We start from the raw sequence: 24,875 nt of genomic DNA, 5'->3' as shown, positions 1-24,875 counted from the left end.
AAGAAAAATGAGGGTTAAAAACATGGGGTAAAAAACCTTCGGCACTGGCAGAAAATTCTAGAGTAGCAACATACAATTTTTTTTTGTTTTTTTTTTTAAAGGAAGATTTCATTATATGCTTCCCACAAACAGGGAAATCGGTAAAGGCAAAGAAGCTAGACAGCTGACAAGTGAGCCAGTGTGGACAGTATAAAAAGCTCAACATCTCCTTGGAGAGGAAGGAATGTACTTGAGGATTTGGTCTGGCATGCCCCCAAACCTGAACAGATTACTTTCTGACAATCAATACCTGTAACCACCAGAGGCCTGTTGCAGAGTTTAAAAAAAATAAACAAAAGAAGAAAAAATTCCGCTTCAAAGAGACCTGGTCCCAAGCTCACGTTTTATTTTTGCCACTTGGTGCTGAGGCAAGAGCTTTGGACAAGGCTCGTTTTTCATCTCTTTATAGGGCTGTGGATTGAATATGAAGTGTCGCTGCATGTTCTCAGGGCTTTGCTCCATCAGTTTCCTGTCCCAGAGAGGAACATGCTCCAGATCACATTTGTCCCCTTTGACCAGATCTTTCATAACAGCCTGATTAATATCTCCTTTAATACCATGACTCTTTATCCACCTGTAAAGGTAAAAAAAGAAAATACCTATTGTTTTCTTCATTTAAGTCCCTTTTTTTCTTTGGAGAGAGACAGAAAAGCCAAAAAGGTTCCTTGTTTTATTTGAAATGCCACTGATCAAGTGTTATATCCAAATACAGCTATGCTATTTCACAAAAGAACAGTAGACACATTTTCATATACTGTAGTATACCTCAATAGAAATTAAACCTAAGATTTTTCCCCATAATATAATTTAATGACAAAAAGATGTTAAAAAAATGCTTTTAGATATTATTATGGGTACAAAGCAATAATTCATACAGGTTTCTGCAGTCACAGAGACTTCTGTACAATGCGATGTCTCCTGTTACAATTCTGCTTTTTTCTCTCACACATTTTAGCTTCATTTTATTTTGTCTTTCTCTCATTCATTTTTCAAATACTGAAAGGCAGTGCACACTTTCCACGAAGAGCTGATACGATTTATTTTTTTGCCAGTCTAAAGCATGTTGCTGAAAATGACCTATCTGAATAAGGAAAAACAAGACATAGAGGATCAGAAAATCTAAGCAGCTTTTTAAGGAAACAGCCAAAAAGAAAAAAAAATAGAAAAACCCACAACAAAATAAAGCAAACCCAAAGAAAGAATGAACTGTATTATTAATAGCAAACTCCAGGATGATGGATGAAAAGAACAACAATATCCTTTAATCATAAAGCACTAACATTCCAGCAGTGCTGGTAAGTGAGTAGAGCAGGGAAACCATTTGAGACTTAAACAGATGGATTAGGAAAGGTTCCACTATGGGTTCCTGGACAGATTTCAAACCAGTAGCCTGATTAACTAATGCACAAAAAGCAAGTGATTCTTCTAATCAATAAGCTTTTATGTAAGCATATTCAAGTTATAATATTTAAACACAGCGGACAAGTGGGGAATCAGGAATTCCTCATGCTGCACTAACAAAGCAGTAAGTTTTACTTGAATTTGGAGATCTCTTTTTTTTTTTTTTCCCCAGTAACTCTCACAGGGGTCTTATAGCTAATGTTTTCACCACATATTCATCAATATATTAACAGCTCCTGAAGGTTTTGTGAAAATGATGTTCCAAGTCAAAAAGCTGTTATTTTTTTAGATAGTGTTTTAGGGAGAAGTTAACTAGATTTTCAAAGGATGGAAACTACACATGAAAACTAATCATTGATTAACTTTCTTAGTGAGCACAATTTCCACAAGTAATTAGAGAGGGAGTACAATAAAAACCCCAGGTCATAGGGGTTCATACCCTTCAGCATAAATAACATATTTTTCCTAAGTATTTTTCCATGTAAAATGGTGACGACTTTATATAGATATTTTTATATATCTTTATTTAAAAATATCTTTTAAAATCATTTAAAGAAGGTTACAATTTTTAAGGAATTATTGGTAATGAATTCTATGTCTCTTTTTCTGAGTGCTTAGAATTGCAGACATAGATATATTTTATAAAGTTTGCTAAAACTGACCCAAAATAAATCTTTATATGACATTATTATTATAAGGTCTATTTTTTGTAATATTGCAGGGATGGGGTAAATTTCAGACACCTGTATGATACTTGGACTTCTGGACCACGCTCTCTAGTACTCCATTAATGCCAGAATCAAGAGAGATGCAGATCTATACTGATTAACTATCTAGGTTTCCCTTTCCAGCTGAGATCTGGCTACAAGATACTTGACCTTAAGCCTGACACTTACCAAGACAGGAATTTTGCTTCTTTTGCATCAAGTAATACCCTTTAGGAAACACTTCTATAACAGTTACGAATTTTCACATTTCTGAGTCATTAGGAGGTTTTCAGAAGTAGTCCAAGTGAGACAAACAAGTAAGCAGAAGACGTAGTCAGAAGGTACATAGTGAAAACACTTTATTATATGACTTTGTGATATCACAGGATTCTTTGTGGCTGTCACCAAATTGAATCACCTGTTTAAAAAAAAAGAGAAAACGGAAAAATACATGTAACTTACACAAACCAGAACCAGCAGAGTATCACGGGAGTATGCATGGAATATGAGTCTCTGCTTAGCTTAGGTAACACATAAACCCAAATGGAGTTTCAAGCGATTAATAAGGAAAATGATTAGTTCAGGATCAACACACACATTTGAAGAATACATCCTTAGAGCCTCATAACTCAGCCAGACCAAAACAGCTTTTAACAGGACTAATGAAAGACACACCCGGAATTTATGGACTATGCTGCTACCAGATTTGCATACTTTCCATGCTGCACAGTTGCTCCCAGGTTACAAAAAATTTTCATGAGGAAATTTCTCACTATCAACATTTTTTTTTTTAATTACCAAGGAAATTAATCAGATTTTCTTCAAGGTTCATGCCATTTTCAGCCAAAAAAAAACGAAACCCTAATATTTGATGAAGTAAGAAAGAACTTTTTGGGTTTTTAAGACATTGCAGAATCAAATGTCTCTTTTAGATATAAACATCCTGCTTTTTGCCAGTGTACAAAGTAGTCATTACATGTGTAGTATTTGTCACTGGTTTCTTGCCTGCTAGAGACCAGTTTGTAATTGCCTGATGTGAGCCTTCCAGTATCTGAAGAGGGCCTACAAGGATGCTGGGGAGGGACTCTTCATTAGGGACTGTCATGACAGGACAAGGGGTAACGGGTTAAAACTTAAACATGGGAAGTTTAGACTGGATATAAGGAAGAAGTTCTTTCCTGTTAGAGTGGTGAGGCACTGGAATGGGCTGCCCAAGGAAGTTGTGAATGCTCCATCCTTGGTAGTATTCAAGGCCAGGTTGGATGGAGTCTTGGGTGGCATGGTTTAGTGTGAGTTGCCCTTTCCCATGGCAGGGGGGTTGGAACTAGATGATCTTCAGGTCCTTTCCAATCCTAACTATTCTATGATTCTATGATTCTATGTCTCAAGGACTTCACACTGGCCTGGAGTATTAGACTGCTGTGGTTCTGGGACTGCACCTCTTTCCATCAAGGAGTTTGGTTTCCACAACCTAGAGTTACTGGCTTTCCTGGGTCATCTTTAAATTGCTCCGCTGAGTCGAGCTTAGTACCTGTGTAGGTCTGAATATATGTATATATTTGCCTTGAGGTTTGTAATGGAAATGTTCTTCATAAATTGAAAAAGCATAGTAGGGTACAAAATGCCTACAGCCCCAAAACAGTAATAAGTCTTTTAGTCTACTACAAGAACAGTGTCTTTCAGTCCCCGGGGTATGAACCTCACAGGATGAAATGTCATTGTCAGAGTGACTAAGCAGTTTACAAAAGAATATAGTAAACTGATAGTATTTGATTAAAACCTTTCAAGGTAGCAAAGACTGATCCTTCTGGGTTTCTGAAAGGGTTCTTTACCTTTCTCAGACTAAACCTATGTTCCAGTTTTAACTCCAAAGTCTTCTTTTTCTCTTCCCTCGTTGGAACTTCAGACTCAGGCCAGGTTTTCACTAACTCAATCCCAACCATCAGCATATGCAGCATGTAGCGTTTGGAGCAATGGAAGCATAAATTCTCTCTGCTTTTTCTAGTTATTCAAATTCTGTGACATTTTGTGACGATCTGAGGGCATGTTTACAAGCAGTAAAAATACACTGATGTCATGAATAGACTACAACCCAGATGCTATGATTCAACTTCAACTGCCAATTACTGCTATTTTGAATACAAACAAGTTTGAAAGTAAAAGCATTAAATTAGGAACAGAAAATATATTACGCAGAATATTTTGAAGCATTATCCTATTTCTATTTTAAGTGTCACTATGGATTCCAACAAAGGAAAAGTTTTCTTACCCACAATTAAAACAGTAAATAGTATCATGCACTGTGTAGCTCCTAGGAGTTCAGTCCCCCACAGTTAGCTGTGGAATGCTTCACGCTGCTACAGTAGGGCAGTTCAACGTTTCAACCTCTTACTGTAAAAATTAACCTGTTTTTTTCTAATGCATTTTGAACTCTATTCACAGAAGCCCACATTGCATGAAATTCACAGGCTCCCACAGAGACAAAATAGTTCTCTCTTTTGGTGCACCACTGAGGAATGATAAAAATAGTTGAACATATGAGGAAAAAAAGATAAATTTCCTTTGGGGACCACAGTGTCTCTGTCTCACAAGAAAGAAGAAAATAGATATGTGTATATTTGTACAACTACATAAAATTTCTGTGTACTACACTAAGTAGTTAAATAGTCTACATTCTGGAGTACACTGAATCTCAAACTTACCTAATTATTATACTTCCTGTCTATTATAAATGTAGAAGAACAGCGCATTAATTTCATTTGCTGAGTAACTAATAGCAGTTGTTACTTCCATTTACTGTGAAAACAAATACCAGCATGTGTAAGAAGCATATAATTTTGTGTGATATATAGACATATGAGCACGTATCTAAATGCATATGCACTTCAATGCAGCTGTATGTGTTCACTGCAAAGAAAAAAATTCATCATTGCCATCTTTATCTTGTTATCTGACTTCACCAGGTGGTTTAGCTGGGTGGAGTCCTACATCAGTGGTATAATGCTTACATAGAAAAGTTGGAAGTTACTTGAACCTGAAACAACTGCAGGACAAGGTTTTTCATTAAATCCTTGATAATTAACCCTAAAATGACACCGGTGACCTTGGAGACAGAACTAGGAGTTTACTTCACCAGGACTATAAAAATACAAATCTGTTACAGTCCTGATGTGCATATATATGCAGATCTCAACCCTTTGCTCTGTTCTACTGTGTTCTGAGTTATTCTTAGGAACAGTTTTAAGATGTTGCAGCAGTAAGACCAGATATAGTACATTTCATCTTAAACCATACCTGTATACTTGAATATATGGGAGAGGCATTGAGCGACACTTTTATAAACAGCACAACAAACTTATCTGAAGTTAAATAAAGGATATGTATCTTCATTACTGGATGTGGTGAATTTCTTTTTTGAATGGTGTGTGCTTTAACAGCACTCTATTCCTGCCTATATGCCTTTGAGTGAAAGCAGTTTTATTAGATGTTTCAGCAGCCTTCAGATTATATCCCATAAACAAATAAGACATAACTTGGTGCCAAAACATTTGTATGGGTGCTGAACAATCATCATTAAAGCAGTCAACATTAAGCATTCAGAAATGATTAACACTCAGAAGCATTTAGGTAGATACAGCCTTTCCATTGTCTAAAACAGAAAAGAAGTTTTATTACTGGTTTTCATCTGCCTACAGGTTTGGTTTGGTTTTGTTGTTTGGTGGGTATTTTTTTTTCTGTTTAATGAAAGTACTGTGCTTATACACACTTATGCTTGAAAAAAGAATATTTGAATACTTGGGATTGGAATGCTGAAGAGTTCTTAAACCATTGGTATTAAATATTACCCTGAATTAAGGATAAATATAAATGACAACCCAAGTTAGATACTACATCAATACGTAGCACTCATTTTAGTATATGCATCTTATATATGAGAGTAATCATGGCTTTGTCCATGCAGACGTTCTTGTAGCAAATGGAAGTGAACACTGTGCTGCGATGAGATATGTAGGCTATATCATGGTGAAAGACTGTAAGGTTTAGCCACTTGATGCATTTGCAGGTGTGAAACATCTCAAAGGCTCCATTCTGATTAGGTAAATCTTAAATTCTACGACAAGCATTAACATGCCCTGTGCAGGATTGAGTGTTGAACACGCAAAGATATTTATAAATTCCACTTCATGCTCTTAATATTAGGGTAATCAGTTTGCTCTTTCCTTTTCATTTGTCATATTTATTTCATGTAGCTCAAGAGATTGCTATTTCAAAGTACCCCTGTTTCCTTGGCTTAAGGAAAAAAGGAAATTATGCTTTCTACTCATAGAAAATTTGTTCCCTGGCCGCTGAGTTCACTAGAATCTCGAAATCATGAGGCCCAAGGCAACAGAGGGCCAAGGATGATTTTTGTTTCTTTGCTTATTTTTTCTATAAGCTTCTGCTTTTCATAATTTTTTTTTTTTCATTTTTGCACCAAGATCAACCATAATTCAGAGAACAGATTTTTAATAATACATCTAGGATTTAGCTGCTTCTGTAGCCAACAGTCCAATGTCCAACAGAAGAACGTGCTAGGCATGGCCTCTGCCCTTGACCCCCCAGGCCTTATCAGCCCTTCACCTCCTTTCACACCTACCAATTAAAGACAACCTAGGGCAAAAGCGCACAACACTTCTCAAACCACAGCATTTGCTACAAGATGCCTTCACTCTGTCTCGGTGCTCCACTTTTCTGCATCTTAATCTGATCCTTCTAAAAAGAGTCTAGGGTTACTCAAGTATGAATGACATTCCTAATCCACCAGTAGGCAGGGCTGAACCATAGCGCAAGGTTTCCCTTATCCTTTAGTTCAGAAATGAAGCTTGGTATCTCTCTCAGAAGAGCCTGTTCTTTATCTAGGCCATCAAGTCAGCCACAAACCCATGCAAGTTAATTGGAAGCATTAAACTGAGAAGGATTCTTAATCAAGCCATGACTGCTATTAGCAACTGAGCACTGGGGGGAAAGGTGGATAATATTTTTTTTACTATACATAATGATTGTCTTAAATGTGCACATTAGACAAATCCTCAAACAGGGCATGGGGTCACCCAAAATCCTGCTCTGAGGTTCAGCAGTTGCACAAATACACACAGAGCTTACGTGAACCAGAAAAATGAAACCTGTCCAAGATCCTAAAAGCTCCCAAACCGACAGGCAGCTTTAATGTGAGCAACTGTAAGATGATTTATTTTTTCAGATCAAATACACAAAGTTCTGGATGTAATTCTGTTAAGCAGTTTTACATCTTGCCACTAGGACTTTTTTTTTTCCTCTGTGTTAAGCTTTAATATCCTTTCAAATGCATTAATGTGTCCCTGGAACAGACGCTTAGAGACTCCTGCATGCTCTGAATATTTCCACTTTAAAACCAGCTTTCAATACTTACGGAGACTTTATGTACCACCTCTCTGGCACCAGAGCTTGTAAAACACTAAGGGAAATGGCTCCTTGCCCAAAAACACGTCCAACAAGCAAAATCTTGCTTCAGATCACCCCACAGTTAGAAAAAAAGAAGAAAAGTGGGACCATATAAACCATCTCTTTTATATATATGCAAATATTTGCTTCCCTTTCTGTTGGTTCACATCTCAGGGGCTTGCCTTTGAATTTCAGGTGTGAACAGTTCCTGTATGCCAAGAAGCTGGGCATAAGCTGGGCATAAGCTTCCACTAGTTTCTTTCGAAAAGCCTTGTGTCCGTGATACTATAGTGCAGCCCAATTTAATGCTAGGAGTTCATGCATTTAGAAGGATAAATTTCAGCAAACAAGATATGATTTTTATCAAAAGGTTCAATATGCAACATTTGAGTTTCAAGTCTGAGAATAAGGCTGGATCCTAACAAGTCTTGTTTACTTCCATTTTTACTGCAAAGAATTTGCACGTGAGATATCTAATTAAGACTGCATGTTACTACCCTCCAACCACTCACAGCAGTGTAGCAGGGCTGCAAAGAAATTTCACTGTAATGTTACTACTTCAAAAACAATTTGTTTTGAAATTTGATTCACTGGAAATGTCTCAAGGCTTAATTGAGTATCTTTGGTTAGCTACGCAGGGGCTTTTCAATTGGGTTCTATCACCTTGTAGAGACACACTAGAAGAAAGTCTGGAAAATTAGTCCTGGGTACAATAGCAAATCTCTACTAGTCCGATCGCATTGCTGCACTAGCATGCAAGTACAGCATTATCCCATTCTCTGCATGGCTCTCAGAACCACTTCCAAAATGAGCTCGCTCTTTTCCTACCAGCACTGGAGCTGCTTGGTAAATTCCTTTTACAGACATATTGACATTCATGCTTTTAAAATAATAACATTATAGACACTCCAGATAATGAAATAGAGTTCATGGTGAAACACTACTGACCATCTACTTACTTGTGGGTCTGAGGAGGACTTTGCACAGAAGATAGCAAAATGGAAAAGCAATGGGCCAGGAGAATGTGAGGAGTAATATGTTACGCAACACTGACGAAATTCAATGGGGAATTCTGTAGTTTGATGAAAACAAACAATAAAGCTAGTAATAACAAACAAAATGATAGTAGTATAAATAAACCATTGAAACACCTCAGCATGCAGTGTAAAGTGCAATAAATGCATGTTATCCTCTTAAACTGGAAAGTCCTCCCACCTCCCCCCCCCAAAAAAAAAGTCTGCATGCACAGACTAGTCTGAGTTAGGAAATCTGTTTTTCCTGAGGCTAAGAAAACTTTCCAACATGTTTTGACAGACCATACAATAACATGCATCTAAACATGCACTAGAACACCCAGCACAAAAGAACAAAGAGGAGAAATTAGAGATGTGCATGCAGTTGCAGGATAGGAACTTACTAGGATCATATAGATGCTTTGGGATAGCTTGCACAATTGCAATGCTGCGATGGATGGTTCCCAGCTCTTCAGGAGGTACTGGCCAGGATAGCAAGGAGGGGGATTTCCCTGAATGCGAGCAGGGATGCATGGAGCAATGCCTAGGGATGACTGATGAGCCAGATGAGACTTTATGGATCAGAATTAGAGTATGGCATACTCACGTAGGACCAACAGTATCACACAGTATCACAGTATGCTAGAGATTGGAAGGGACCTCAAAAGATCATCTAGTCCGATCCCCCTGCCAGAGCAGGAACACCTAGATAAGGTTACACAGGAATGTGTCCAGGCGGGTTTTGAATGTCTCCAGGGAAGGAGACTCCACAACCTCCCTGGGCAGCCTGTTCCAGTGTTCCGTCACCCTCACTGAGAAGAAGTTTCTTCTCAAGTTTAAGTGGAACCTCTTGTGTTCCAGTTTGTACCCATTACCCCTTGTCCTATCATTGTTTGCCACTGAGTAGAGCCTGGCTCCATCCTCGTGACACTCCCCCTTTATATATTTATAGACACTTATAAAGTCACCCCTCAGTCTCCTCTTCTCCAAACTATAGAGACCCAGCTCCCTCAGTCTTTCCTCAAAAGGGAGATGCTCCACTCCCTTAATCATCTTCGTTGCCCTGCGCTGGACTCTCTCCAGCAGCTCCCTGTCCTTCTTGAACTGAGGGGCCCAGAACTGGACACAATATTCCAGATGCGGTTTCACCAGGGCAGAGTAGAGGGGAAGGAGGACCTCTCTCGACCTACTAACCACCCCCCTTCTAATACACCCCAGGATGCCATTGGCCTTCTTGGCCACAAGGGCACAGTGTTGGCTCATGGTCATCCTGTCGTCCCTGAGGGGACCCCCAGGTCCTGAGGGACCCCCAGGTCCCTCTCCCCTACACTGCTCTCTAACAGGTCGTTCCCCAACCTATACTGGAACCTGGGGTTGTTCCTGCCCAGATGCCGGACTCTACACTTTCCCTCGTTATATTTCATCAAGTTATTCCCTGTCCAACTCTCCAGCCTGTCCAGGTCTCGCTGGATGGCAGCACAGCCTTCTGGCGTGTCAGCCACTCCTCCCAGCTTAGTGTCATCAGCAAACTTGCTGATAGTACACTCAATTCCCTCATCTAAATCGTTGATGAATATATTAAATAATACCAGTCCCAGTACTGACCCTTGAGGCACTCCACTAGTTACAGGCCTCCAACTAGACTCCGCCCCATAGACTACAACTCTCTGGCTTCTCTCCTTCAGCCACTTCACAGTCCACCTCACTACCTGATCATTCAGATGACATGTGTAATGTAGTGAGCATCTGCTACAGACAACCTGATCAGGGAAACAACTGGAAGAAACAACCTGAAGGACAACACAGTGTGACACAAGCGATCCAGGAAGTTTTGATAGTGATTTCATGATACATGCAGTCAAAGAGCTGATGAAGGATTCACTCTGTTGAATCTCATTCTTTCAGATGAGGAAGAACTGGTTCAGGATCTAAAGGTGTGAAAGTCAAGTGAGGCCTTGATGCAGCATCTGTGAGATGGTGGAGTTCAGGACCCATTGGAAGAAAACAATGCAGAAAAGCAATATTATAACCCTGGGCTTCAGGAGAGGACTCTGGCATCTTCAGAGACTTGCTTGGAAGAATACTACTGGATACAGCCCTGGGGAGAAGATGGGTCCAAGAGCCCTGGTTGATTTTCAAAGATCACTTCCTCCAAGTTCAAGAATGGTACTATCCAATATGCAGCAGTCAAGCAAACATACCTGGAGTCTGCATGGATTAACAAGGAAGTCCTGACTAAGCGCTTATGTGAGAAGGAAGCCTACAAATGGTAGAAGCAGGAACAGGTGAACCAAGACAATATAGACACTGTCCAGGAAATGCAGGGATGGGTTTAGGAAAGCCAAAGCCCATCCTAAGTAGAATCTGGACAGCTGCATAAAGAGCTATGAGAAGGGCTTCTATAGGTATATCAGTAGCAAAAGGAAGAGAAAGCAGTGAATCTAGTGAGAAAGGACACAGAGAAGGCCAAGGTACTAAATGACTTCTTAGCCTCCATTTTAACTGGTAACATCTGCCCTCAGAAATATCAAGTCCCTGAGATTAGTGAGAGTATGGAATAAGAAAGTCTAACCCTCAGTGTGGGAAGATGGCTAAGGATCATGTAAAGAAGCTGGACATACACAAGTGCTGAAGGAACTGGTTAATGTGATTGCAAGACCACTCTTTATTACCTTTGAAAAGTCATGGCAACTAGGGGAGGCTCCTGAGGGCTGGAAGAAAGTAACTGCAACTCTTATTTTAAGAAAGGCAAGAAAGAGGATCTGGGGAACTCTAAGTCAGTCAGCTTCATCTCCTTCCTTGAGGAGAAAACAAAAGAACACTGAAACAAATAAAACAAACAAATAAAAATCAACCAACCAAAAAAAAAACCAAACAGAGGAAATTATCATGGAAACCATTTCCAAACTTAAAAAGGATAGAAAGATGTATCATCTTACACAGGAAAGACTTCAGGAAGAACTGGAAGAGGCTGCCCAGGAAAATGGTGGAGTCACCATCCCTGGAGGTTAACGCACTTGACATGGCTTAGTGGTAGACTTGGCAGTGCAAGGTTAACTGTTGGACTTGATGATCTTAAAGGTCTTTTCCAACTTAAACAATTCCATGATTCTATGAGTCTATAACTGTAAATTTCTTCTGTTGACTTCCTCTGAAGAAGAGCAGCACCTACCTCCCTGATAAAGTTGATCTATTCCACACACTGGATGTGGCTTTGATGGAAAAAGGCTGACTGATAGGTCTGACTGTTCCCTGCTTTCAGGACATTGTGTTTTGGAATTCAATGTAGTTTGGTAAGCAGCACTACATATTTGTGGCTGAAGAGTGATGCACAGGAATCAAAGATGTGGAAAAATGTGTGGTCTCTACAACAAAGTGCTAAAAACAAACACTTCTACTTAATAGTTTTTGCTGTGTAAGAAGGAAGTGAAGGGAGCTTATGCAGTAACTAAGGACAAACTAGCTCTAAGAAGGAAGAGCAGAGCTAAAAGTTTGCAACCCTAACTATTCTATAATTCTATTCTAATATATATTGCAAATAAGTCAGTGTATTGAGGAAATGTAGTTATAAGTTTCCTAAAGAGACACCCATGCTTTTTTCTTAAAGTTACATTATGTTTCATGTTTTCTTGTGACACCTATTTTTAACTACGCTGTACTCTAAAGACAAGGTTTTAGAATGGTCTAAATTAGTCTATGGTGATTACCCACATTGTGCAATTCACTACTATTTTATTAATGCAAGATTAAAGATAATACTTCATTGGAAGAGGTAACAGCAGAATTAACCTCTATTTACCTTGACATAATAAAGATTTAATATAACATGGGAAAATGTCAATGAACAACGTAATTATTCTAACATGAAATTTAAATGTAACTTAATTCTGTATTCTGCATGTTTAATGCTTTAAGATTAGTCATCATTGTTCTTCTCTCCCTTCTTCCAGCGCATATTTTAAAATACTTCAACCTGCCTCAGTCAACTTGCTTATTAAATGTATCCTAATTTATTTTCAAATTCAGAAACATTAAACCAAAAAATCAACTGTTTTTTGACAGATATTCACCAAACCCCTGCAACCAATATATATCTCTATATCTCACCCTTGTCCAAATTTTTTACTATTGAATAAAAGAAGATTCTTGCAGCTTTATTACATCAGACAGGCATCAAAGGGGCACAACACATAGGATTGAAAAATAACACAGCTGCACTTTGCAACAGAGTGTTCTGTATCTGGCCGTGTTTTGTTGTTCATGTAATACTTTTCAATAAACAAAGATGTCAATCAACTTTCTTTGCAGCACATCACATTTCAGATTTAAACCACTTCAGACACAGAGATGCCCCAAGCTCACGCGTTTAACAGATAAAAATTCAACTTTCTGTCAAGACAGAAAACAGTATTGATTGTAGACTGTATTTAGGCTGGTGTCTTTTGGAGCTATATTACTTTCAAAATCATACAAAGTCCACTGTAGAGACATAATGCAAAATACGTTTCTTTCTAGTGTAATTTTTTTTTTTCATATTCTGCATTGATTAGTGCCAATTTCTAAATAAATGACAAAAATGCAGCCAGGGCTAAAGTCTACACAGAAATCAGTGATGGGGGGAGTTACAAAAACACGATAGTAATCATGAAAACTTTGATCACTTGATTTGATTCTAGTGCTTTGTAAATTAGCATAATTATTCAAACACGCTTCATTAAAAATCACGACTGTAGGAGTCCTTCAGTTTAATGATCCAAGAACATACAGAATGAGCTAAGTTTTAAATAAATACATCAACTTTGTACTAAATGGCCATGTCAGAGACTGGAGGGTTATTTGCTTCTAAAAAAATACTGAATGCTTTCTTGTTCCTTGCACAGAGACTGCCAACTTGCTACAAGGTGCAGTGTGCTAGCTAGTATATTTTACTGTTTATCCTCACATCCAGCTGAACTTCTCTTGGGACCCCAAAAGGTTAGATACTATGTCACTCCTAAGCTACTGGGAGACTGGCATAAAATTCCAGTAAAACTCCAACTAATTACATTTGAACTGTAAGTGTCACAGTTGATTTTGACCTTTAAAGGTTGGCAGAAGTTTGACAGTCCTTAAAGTGGCCCCACACTCTATAATATCTGATCTATCAAAAGTGCAAGGAATGAACAGGCTTCAGAAATTAAATGTGCTCAACAAAGTACTCTGTTTATTAATACACAGTGTCCCAGAAAAAATCAAATACACTTATCCATGGCAACCAAAATCATTGAGAATGTGCTGACATTCTCCTAAAACTGTAGCTGACAAAACACCAGTTGGCAGCATTGAAGGGTTAAGTGAAACTTAACAAATTTGACAGAGGAAAAAGAAAACAAATTCCCAGTTAAGTTGTCACTCTCTGCTTAATTCTCTCTATATATATCGAGACATGGCAGGGCAGATCTTGTGTGCTGCTGTGAGTCAGGTTCCTGTTAGATTGTTAGTCTTAATCTGGCTGTTTGGTTTGCAACTTTACATTTCTATAGTATTGGGTAATTGAGAACCAGTATTTTACTCACCCACAACAATTATCTGTGCTGTGAAATATCATTTTACAGCACACCACTTCATAAAAAAAACAAAATATCGGTTGCCCAGAAAAACAGTGCATGAAATCTCTCACTGCTGGCTTTCCAGTTATGACTGAAAATGTCCTACTGTCCAGACTGTGAACATCCCAGCTGTCATCTAAGTACTCTAAAAATACGGAAACAAAAGCCATGTGTCAGCAATACCAATAGCTGGCAGAAAAACCTTTTTGTTTTAAAAATTCAAGCGGCAATTTCCAAGTAAGTAAATTAAGAATATAGACTCTTTTGAATTTGAAAAAGTTGTTCTTTTAAATGAAAATGCTAAAATAATTTTGACAAAAAATGGGATGGTTTCTGAAGGTTAATTATTTCTTATAAATGCCTGCAATTCAGAAATCATCACCTTTTATTACATTTCTGCAATATTTGGATGGAGTTTTCATACAGCCATGGTGGATAAAATATTTCTTAACCCAGAGTTGAGTCTCAGTGACAGATTATGAAGATTATGTGTTTCATACTGTCTACATGTTATTACCTATTATTTGCAGAGAGACAGCTCTCCAGAAAACTCTTTCACTAAATGTTTTCTTTCAACAGCCAGGATTTTGTAGTGTAGTGGAAAAGGACATAGTAGATTATTGCAAACTCCCGGATTATGTGGGAGACAAGATTCTACAAATCATCATGCATACTCCAGTATTGTTTGCTGCCCCTTAGGGAAGAGGAAGCTTCATGTTTATCAGGTCACTAAGAAAAAGAAGTTAATAAATGAACGAGCTTACGTTGCTTTATCAAAGAGTGGGTCAAAACACTTAAAGTTGCAAAAAGGGAAATTAATTTCAAAAGGAAGGCCAAAATTAAGAAAGAAAGTCTCAAACACATTTATCAGTTGAGAGTTAATTATTTCACCATCCCAGCTACCCTGTGGGGCTGGCCACAGGAATTTACTGTGAAAGAAAGTACTGGCACACTCTCCTCTTTTTAAACCAGGCTATCTAAGCAGTACCCCTCCCATTGGAAAGTGGGAAAATATTAGGAAATGAAAATACTGATTACATTGTCTTTCCTCCTCCATACTGTAATTTCCAGCACCTACTTTTCCTGGTCCTGAGAATGATCAAGCACTATAACACCACATGGCAATGCAGAGGATTAGAAATTTTCTCACCACCCAGCCCCAACTCAATTAACCTCTTTTAATTAATATTTTTGCTGTGTTGCTTAATTTCCAGTTCTTATGCTGGCTTCTTATAGCTGATTTTTTTCACCCTTTTTAAGATGCGAAGGTAAAATTTGTCAGTAACAGTATTTGGAAAACAATACTTTTGTAATCATAATTTTTAGATTATAATGGTTACTCTGCCATGAATTTAGCATAAGCGCATACATGATATAATCATTGGAGAAATTCACAATGAGGAGCTTAAACTTGGTGGCATGCATCAATATACCCAGTTTATTTAAGGAGACTCTATTGGGAACACTATCACCTGATTATCCCTTTTTAAAAATGGGGGTATTGTTTCTCCTTATTCTGTCAGTGAGAACTTTAACAAACTGCCAAGACTTCTCAAATATCGTGGATAATGGCTTAGTCACTTCATCCACTATTTCCCCCAGGACCCGTGGATGTGTTTTATCAGCTTCCATGGACTTGTGCACCTTCAGGTTCTCTAGATGGTCTCAAATCAGATCTTATCCTACAGCAGGCAGCTCTTCATTCTCCCAGTCCCTGTCATTGGATTCTGTGACTTGGGTGGTATTGCTGGAGCACTTGCTGGTGAAGACTAAGGCAAAATACTCATTGAGTAGCTCAACCTTCTCCATATGCCCATATTGCCCCATATATGGCACTATTCCACTGTAAGATTTTCACACATTAGTGACTGCGAAATCAAGTATATTCACCAAGACACCTGAGTTATGATTAATTTTCTAATAGTCTTTCTGTATCAGTTTGTGAAGGGAGATCTTGCACCAGGGAGGAAAGAAAGTGGCACCATTAGAAAGAAGACAGTCTTGGCTTTATGCCTGGAGCGCCGACTTGGCCAGCTGCCCCTCACAGGAACCTTTACCCTCTTATAGCCCAAATAACACACCAGCAGCAAGGCAGCAGCTCATAATGTACCTTAAGCAGAAATAATGGTGAAGTTGAAAAGTTCCATGAAACCCTCTGTAAGCGTGGTAGTGCTAAGGGCAAAATAAAAGTGAACATGTTCCATTTATTGGGTTAGGGAGGGGGGGCTGTCAACAGTAAAAATGAAGGTTTGATAGAAGAAGCAGATGCTCAGGAATGCCCAGCTTTAATATGTCTTTGTTAAGTTGAATATTAAGGCAAAATTTCATACATATAAAATGAAGAAAGCTGGACAGATTTGGCACTGCTACAAGTCCAGGTCTGCTCCTCATCAGGTAAGAATGGTAATCTTAGCAAAGGGGGAATGGCTGTCAGTGAGACTGTCATTACTGAGCCACCCAAACCCTGCAGTCTAGAGCAGCTATTCTTGACACAGAGTAACTGCCTATGTTAATAGAATAAAACACATCAATAATACACAAACAAGCAGACTGAAGGAGCAATTAAACCACTTTCAGCACTCAAGCTTTGCAACAAAAACCTTACAAACTTTCTTGTTTTCCATTTCCCCACGTTGTTTTGTATTTCTGATAGGGCTTTGAGCAACCTGGTCTAGTGGAAGGTGTTCCTGCCCATATCAGGGGTGGCTGGAACTAGGTGATCTTTAAGGTCCCTTCCAACACATACCATTTTATTATTCTATGAGTCTAAGATCTGCAATGAAAGAATCAAACTTGGTGAAACAACTTCAACGTAAAATTTGCAAAAGCATTTTCTTGCTGACTAAGCATGTATCAAGCAGCACCACTGCTGAAATGCAACACTGTTTCAAGCCCTAATATACCAAGATTCATAATGGGAATGCTAACAAGACCACTAACCACTGCAGATCTGGCAGTGCTGCTACAATAAACATAAAGTAAGCAGTCCTAGTCTTGCACACAAATTAGATTGTTTAATGTACAAAAGTCCACTATGTCTTTCTAACGGGAACTTCATTATCAGAAAGTTGGTTCAGAGTGCTAAGCATAGGAATGAAGAAAACAAATGTCAAAGACAGCCCATCCAACACATTAATTTCCAGTTTCAGGGAGACAGGCTGTGCACAGTGAGACAGACAGAGACAGAAAAAGAAAGAAAAGCCCTAGTATTATAAATCTACAGCACGTATTTAACTCATCACATCATTCACACTATTTTTCAGTTGTTGTCAAAGTTGTATACACAATATTTTTATATCCCTGTTTATTTATATCTGAATTTCTCACTGCTAATTAGCCTTCCTGCAGAACAAAACTTGTTCATGATGGGAAGGACAGCACTGTCCTTTCCTGTGATTATTTTCCCATTCACTATGGGGTCAAGATTGCTGAACCACTGGTGAAGCCGAAATCAACGACTTTAAATGCAGAATACTGACAAAGAGGCAGAATGGAAACCCTGCTCTATGTAAGTGAGAAAGCATGCTCTGGAAAAGGTGTGCTGTGGTATAACCCCAACTGGTAACTCAGAAGTGAAGCAGCACTACACAGCCACTTGCTCCAACCTGGTGGGTTGGAGAAGAGAACTGGAAAAATGAGAAAACTCATCAGCTGAGATAAAGACAGTTTAATAGGTCAAGAAAAGGCTGTGCACGCAAGCAAAGCAAAGAATTCATTCACCACTTCCCATCTGCAAGCAGGTGTTCAGCAATCTCCAGGAAAGCAGGGCTCCACCGTGGCAGGGAGGTTGGAACTAAATGATCTTAAGGTCCTTTCCAACCCTAACTATTCTATGATTCTATGTGTAATGGTTACTTGGGAAGACAAACAAACATCGATCCGAATGTCCCTCCCTTCCTTCTTCTTCACCCAGCTTTTGATGCTGAGCTTAACACCATATGGTATGGAATATCCCTTTGGTCAGTTGGGGTCAGCTGTCCCACTGTCCCTTCCCAACTCCTTGTGCACTCCCAGCCACTTGCTGGTGGGGTGGTGTAAGTAAGCACTAAAACAGTGATGAATTATCAACAGTTTCCAGCACAAATCCAAAACATAGCCCCATACCAGCTACTATGAAGAAAATTAACTCCATCCCAGTCAAAACCAGCACACCGTGCCTGTAAAATCAGCCATTGCAGACCCTAAGATTACTTTAGAGAAAATAACAGAAAAGTACTTCTAAGTGCTCTTTGCCAGTAGTGAAGCAAAGCGGAAAGAGGCATACATTAGGGGAAATAGGCACCTTCATGGCATATAATGCCAACAAGAAACTCCAGAATGATCTGTTAAATGAGAACAGTTGGGGAAGTTATCCCAGCAGCTCAGCTGCACACAATGCCATCCTCTGCCTCCACCAACTTACTGATGTTTGCATGGAAGAGGTGCGTGAGATGTTCCTGACCATGCTGGTCACAACATGATGGGAAACCACCGCAGCATGGAAAAAAGCTGGCAGAAAAGCCAAGAAGCATTTAGTCACACATTTGGCATACACCGAGAGCAGAAACACTTTCTACACTGTTCAGGAAAAAAAGGGATACTACGGCTCTAAAATCCAGTGCAGCTTTGCTTACATCTTGAATGACAACATTCTGGGTGCATTTAAGTCCACTAGTAAAACTGATATTTGATTAACATAAAAATCTCATAGTGCCTATACAAACATGTTTAATACCTCAACACGTAATTCCATAGAAGTTATATGAATTTTACACATACATTTCTCAATATTTTTTTTTAATGCAATCGATGGGTGGGTGTGAATCATTTTGTTCTATCAAAGGAGCACCCAGTATGTATGCCGTTCAAGGTTAAAGGCCTAGCTATCTCATCAAAACTGCATTTTTCATGGTATCTGCTTGCACTTTCCAGCAATGTTGTGGTATAATGAAAGTACAGCTTTTGTCATAGCACTTATTCATCTAGATCTAATTCAGCACATACACATTCCTGACAATAACAGAGACCAGAGAAAAAGATTGCCCAACCATACTCCTATTCGTCAAAGAAGCTGATCTTTTTTAAAAGAAAATTTGAGATAGAACCTTATTTTTTTACTTCTTATTTTGATCACCATCAGCAAAGATGACCAAGATGGAAAACAAAGCCTCAAAATTCAGGTTTGGTCTGAGCCCATATTTAAAACTTTGAGATACTTCAGGATGCTTATTTCAAGATTCCGATTTCTACTTTGTAGATATGGATTCTCACCATATAGTGCAGATGAAGGTATAAGGCCAAACTACAAACCCATAGGTTGTTTACATTCAAGGTGATTAGGCAGAACTTTAACCACAAATCTCCGTGAAATTTCATGTATCCCCATGTCTAGTGTGACAGGTGAATAGTGCTCAGATCTGACGCTGCTTAGTAACCAGACTGCATCCAGCTTTTGAGATCAACAGAAAAGTTTCAGGATCTGAGCTAGACTGAAAAGAAGAGCATCCATCCAATCTACAAAGTTGCTATTGGTCTTTAAAGCAGAAAACATCAGGAGTGGGTTGTTAGATGAATTTAGCAGCAGGGAAGCCTGCAGCTCGTCAGCTTTTTCTTCCTCAAAAGTAGGTACTTATTGCAGTCAAGAGGAATTATTGCTGAGGATCTCTGGGCACAGTGATGTTTTTGTTATAATAAAAAAGTCTGAACAATGCAATTGCACACCCACAATCATCCCTTTTGTTTCTCCACTACAATAATACACTCCTTTATGATGCTCAAGGTTTATACTTTGATTGCTAAACTATTATGCATAGAAAAAGACAAACAAAATAACAGCTAGTATTGCTTGTCAGATTGACAAAGCAAACCTCAGCTAGGCACGCAGGCTGGCAATTTCTTTTATTCCCATACTTGATTCATCTCAATTTCTTAATGGGAGCAGTTATCCTTGTAGAAGGTTCTTCATTTACTTTTATAAGCACAAAGTTTTCATCACACATTCATATTTTGCTTCAAAAAAGACTTCTGGTGAAATCCTGGTCGTGCTGCTATGAACAGGCCCCTTCTCTTTAGCTCAGATTGTCTCAGCAATTTTGGTACTTTAACAAGAGTTTTCTTAATAAGGTCCAAATAAAGAAGGATTCCTTAATAAAATCTGAAGACAAAGCTCTCAGAAGTCCTATTCTGAATGTGAGCACACACATGCTGTTGACTTACAACCCTATGAGAAAATACTGGCGTTTCCTCACAACCATTTTGGATCTTGGATCAGGCTTGGGAGCAGCAGTTCCTAGCCTCTGCTGGGCATCTTCCTCTCATTCCTAATCAACAAGTGGAGTAGAAGGACATATTTCCATCAGCGTCCACACGCCACCAGCAGTGTTAATGTACAACTTTCACCTTGTTAGTAACTATCACAGCTATTGCACAGTCTTCCCTCCACATCAAGCATGACCTATCCTGCCATCAGCACTGCCAAAGTACTGTAAAGTAACAAATCAACATGAAGATCAGCAATGAAAGGAAACTGGCTGTACTTTCGAAGGCCTATAAGCAAGAGAGAAACAGAAATGTACTACTTCAAAATGAAAACATTGTCATATTCTTCATTATTAGGTTTCTGAGAAAGTTAGACAAGAAAAGTAACTTGTAAGTCAAATTCCAAAATGTTGCTTCAGGAGAAACAATTGACAGTACAATAAATAATCACATTCCACCCTGCTGTTGATTTTATTCTTGAACGTTCTTGGTCTGTAAAATGTTGCAAGCCTACAGTAACAGAAGACAGTTAATAAGGACTAGACTTCTATTTTCCATTTCTGCTATTCCCCAGCTGGAAAACCAAAAAGATGTTTCCAGTCTCTCAATGGTTTTCTATTTACAACCTGTCAAATAGAACATAATCGAACTGTGACATTTAATTAATACATGTAAAGCAATAGTAGATTAGTAGATAATAAGAACTGTATATTTCCAAAGCATACATTTTGTCCCCCGCAAAATAACTGTGCCAATATTTGAAAGAAACTCAAGATGCCTTTTTTCCGCTTTTGGAATGAACATATGTCCCTTTCTAAAATGCGTTCCATTTTATAGAAATCTTCAGAGACTGGTGCTCCCTATCTTCTTGATGATTAAAATCTGAAAAATGCTGCTGTGTTTAAAAAAGTGTCACAAGTAGGGTGAGGACTGCCCTGAAAATAATCATTTGAAAGGCATGTTATTCACATGATACCGATAAATCCCAATGTTGTTTTCCCTGGGGTAAAAGGGGCTCCTTCCTTATCCATACAAATAGTATAAAATATGCAAATGAATTTTGATTTCAACAAGTCAAATATTTTGCATGTTTCATTTACAAGTTAATAAAATTCAAACCATTTTAAAGACTACAATCATGGCAGAAAATAAAAGCCATTGCACATGGCAAAAGCTGTATTGTTTCTCACTGATATTTTCTGTAATTCACATTAGCAACCACATTACTGAAGAGCTCTCTAGCCATTCGGTGTTACAGTTCAAGGTAATATGTGACAGATTTGAGCATTCTTAAGGAAGAAAATCTCCGGAGTGTGTAGATCGCAGCTTTGCTCACTGGGAGATTACCGTGGCTTTTATATCTGTTACAAATGTGCAGTTATACTGATAACTTCAAAAGTGGAGTATTACATATCACGCTAAAATTCACCACCAGCCTCTTTTGTTCTTTCTTGCTTCCTTTTTTTATTTTCCTCCTTCTCTTCTCCCCCCCCCCCAGTTTAGCTATTGCTTGCTTGCCAGAGATCTTGAACTTGAGAAAGGTTAGACATCACAATGCTGGAGCAGTTTGTGAGCATCAGCAGATTTAGCTTGTAATTTCATTGATCTATGTGGGCTTGCTGTTTGCAAACCAGCTGCTGCACTGTTTCCCCACAGCTACTGATCTGAGTAGCATTGATTTTTTCCTTTACATTAACATAGCATTACTTCTTTAATGGGCATTAAATGACTGGATGTAAATACAAACAGGGCTGCAACAACAAAAGAGAAATAAATGCATTGGTTCTTTGTATTTAAAGAACCCTATTAATATTTTCCACAAAAAAAAAATTTAGAAGCATGAGTTATTGATCAAGATAAACGCTACTTTTCATGGTTTTGTTTCCACACATTTCTTTTGCCAAGAAATCATCTTTTTTTCTTACCGTGTTTACTCATAGCCCAAAATGTAACATCTTACAAAGACTGCCTTTTTTTCTCTGTATAAATGGTAAAATAGATTTTTTTAAGGAAGAATTCTAGAAGGTAACATGAAAGATTTTCTTTATTGTGCTTATACTAAACCTACAGGAACCCGCATCGGTTTTGAAGGAAACATCATCTGTTATCTCTCATTTTTTTGCCATTAAAAAAAAATAAAAAAGAATGGACCTCAATTTTGACAGAGTGGATGTGACATCTGCAGCATGGTCTATATCTTATGTATAATATGCTGAATATAAGGTCACGGTATCACCACATGCTACTTTAGTCCTTCAGTGGGTAGAGTTTTAAGTAATCTTACAGATATAAAATTTAATGTGGTATAGATAGGAGAGTGGGGAAAAAAAAAAAAAAAAGAATAAAAAAGCCCCCAACAAAACTCAAAACTCAAACCCCTGAACCTATTAGCTTAGTCATTTCTGAAGCTAGTCAGGTGAAGTTTCCTGGTCCTCTCTAACAGTAGGTGACAACCAGCAGAGATGTCTATACCAGAAAAAGATGCAAAACTGAATCTAGTTTCTACAGACACTTCATGAAGACAAGATGGGATTGAGAGTGTTGAGAATTAACAGATAAGAACTTCCAAAGAAAAGCAGAAGTGGGTTACAACCTTCTGGGCTGCAGAAGATGGCAGGCAGTAGTGCCAGTGATTTCCTCAGTGCCACAATCAAGTTAACAGCACCTCAAAACCACAGGCACTTCAGCAGAATACAACAGGAATAGGACTTCTCTTTAGGTAGTTATGAAGGAAGATTTTTTCTTTTATAACAGCTCTGTTCTGGCCATGCAGCCTGGTTACCCTGAGGAAAAGGTCCAGTGACCTGACAGATGGGAATTCCTCATTCTCATGTAACCCTGTCTACTCCCATTCCTAGAGAGGGCAAATCATTTCACATGGATGCTTCAGTGATATCTACTGGATCCTGGCTCAGAAAGGAGATAAATTATTCTCACTAGAACATAATAGTATATAATATGGTGCTGGAGCTGAAAATAACCCATAAAATGAGTACAAAAATTAGACAAGTTAAAATATATGTTGTCAGTCTAACAAATCTCTCCTAGTCTGACAGTCCTCTTACTTTGTCTAGCCAAAATTTAATGTCAGTTTTAGCAGATACAATGTCCAAATCATTAAAAATTATATTAAGTAACACTGACTCCAATGTGCACCTTTAGAGCAACCTACTATTAACCTTTCTACACTCTTAGGAGAAGACTTTCAGTGCAAGTTTTTTGCCATCATTTATTCAATTTTTAATCCACTGTGAGATTCTGCCCCTTACCTCATAGTTATATTTTTCTCTTAATAGTCTTTTATGAAAGACCATATCAGGATTTTTTTAAAAATCCAAATACATTAGTTCACCAGGTCACTTTTATCTACTATTTTATTAACTTTTTCAAAGCACTTTAGCAAGTTAGAGAAGCATACTTTCCCTCTACTGACGTTATGCAGTTTTGACCCTATTAGGTTATACTTATCCATGTGCTGAACTATTCTATCCTTAATTAGACTCTCAATCAGTTTTCCCAGAAGCAAGGTGAAGTCCACTGGTCTTAATTCCCAGGATCTCTTTTTGGTCCTGTTTTAACAACAGATACCATCAGAAATTTTCCAACCATCACTGGTCTATATCACATCTTCTTGCAAGTGTCTCCTCTATTTCATACTTTATTCTGGTGAATGCTACCTACTTTTAATTATTTTAGATTTTTACATGAGTTTATCAAATGACTCAGCACTCCCCTTGTAAAAAACACTTTCCTTGCACAATTTTTGGTAATGCTGCTCTGCCTTTTGCATTTTTAGCACAGTAACTATTTAGCTGCCATCTGTGAAAATGAACGAGAGTCTGTTTAACTATTGAACTCTTTTGCTATGGTGAGTGGGTAACCATGGTTTTAATTTGATATTTTTGCTCTTTTTAATTATTTTGTCCGTACAAGTCCTCAGATGAGCAGCTATTCACTTCTGTCATCAAAGTTCCAAATTTATCCTGCAGTTTTTAGGGCTTTTTGGGTTTTATTTCTGTGGATACACATGACCATCAATCTCAGTAGATTATTTTCCAGCCTCACTTTGAGCACTGTTCTTAGAGGAAGAGCAGAAAGGAAGGATCAAATCCTAACACCACCATACCTAAATAACTGGTTAGTCTCACCAGCAGCATCTAATACCAAGAGTTCTTAAAACTGGCTTTCAAGTGAATCTGACAAATGACAGAAAGAAGTTGTGATTATGTGAAAAGGTATAGATTTGTATTCTGCGCTTGTAGAAGATGTTCTCAGTCTATGCTTTAGGTACACAGGTCTTAATGATCGGGAAATATTGTTGAACACGATTTTTAGTGAAAAAGCATTGAAAACTCCCACTGACATGTGTACATGGCTAAGTAAAGGTCAGTAAGCTATTGAGTAAACCTGAAGTGCTCACATTAGAGGAT

The 24,875-nt window shown here is 38.3% G+C and overlaps 1 protein-coding gene across 5 annotated transcripts in view; it reads right to left on the bottom strand.

The window, feature by feature from the left end:
* Positions 1–2,480: 2,480 nt before the first annotated feature.
* Positions 2,481–24,875, bottom strand: part of LOC130599963 (uncharacterized) — a 205,551-nt gene continuing 183,156 nt past the window's right edge. For 3 of the 5 annotated variants that reach the window (XM_057410828.1, XM_057410831.1, XM_057410832.1), the window contains one exon: positions 15,879–15,967. In XM_057410828.1, coding sequence (XP_057266811.1) covers positions 15,886–15,967 — 82 coding nt within the window. In that variant the 3' untranslated portion in view covers positions 15,879–15,885. Of the gene's footprint in view, positions 2,566–14,490; positions 14,938–15,878; positions 15,968–24,875 lie in introns of those variants that run through there. The other 2 variants (XM_057410830.1, XM_057410829.1) reach the window with 2 other exon arrangements.

The sequence above is a fragment of the Pezoporus wallicus genome, unplaced genomic scaffold, assembly GCF_028554395.1.
Source record: "Pezoporus wallicus isolate ANWC-B61680 ecotype Strahan unplaced genomic scaffold, APGP_CSIRO_Pwel_v1 contig_747, whole genome shotgun sequence".
Lineage (NCBI taxonomy): Eukaryota > Metazoa > Chordata > Aves > Psittaciformes > Psittacidae > Pezoporus > Pezoporus wallicus.
This window is presented reverse-complemented; position numbering and strand designations above follow the sequence as displayed.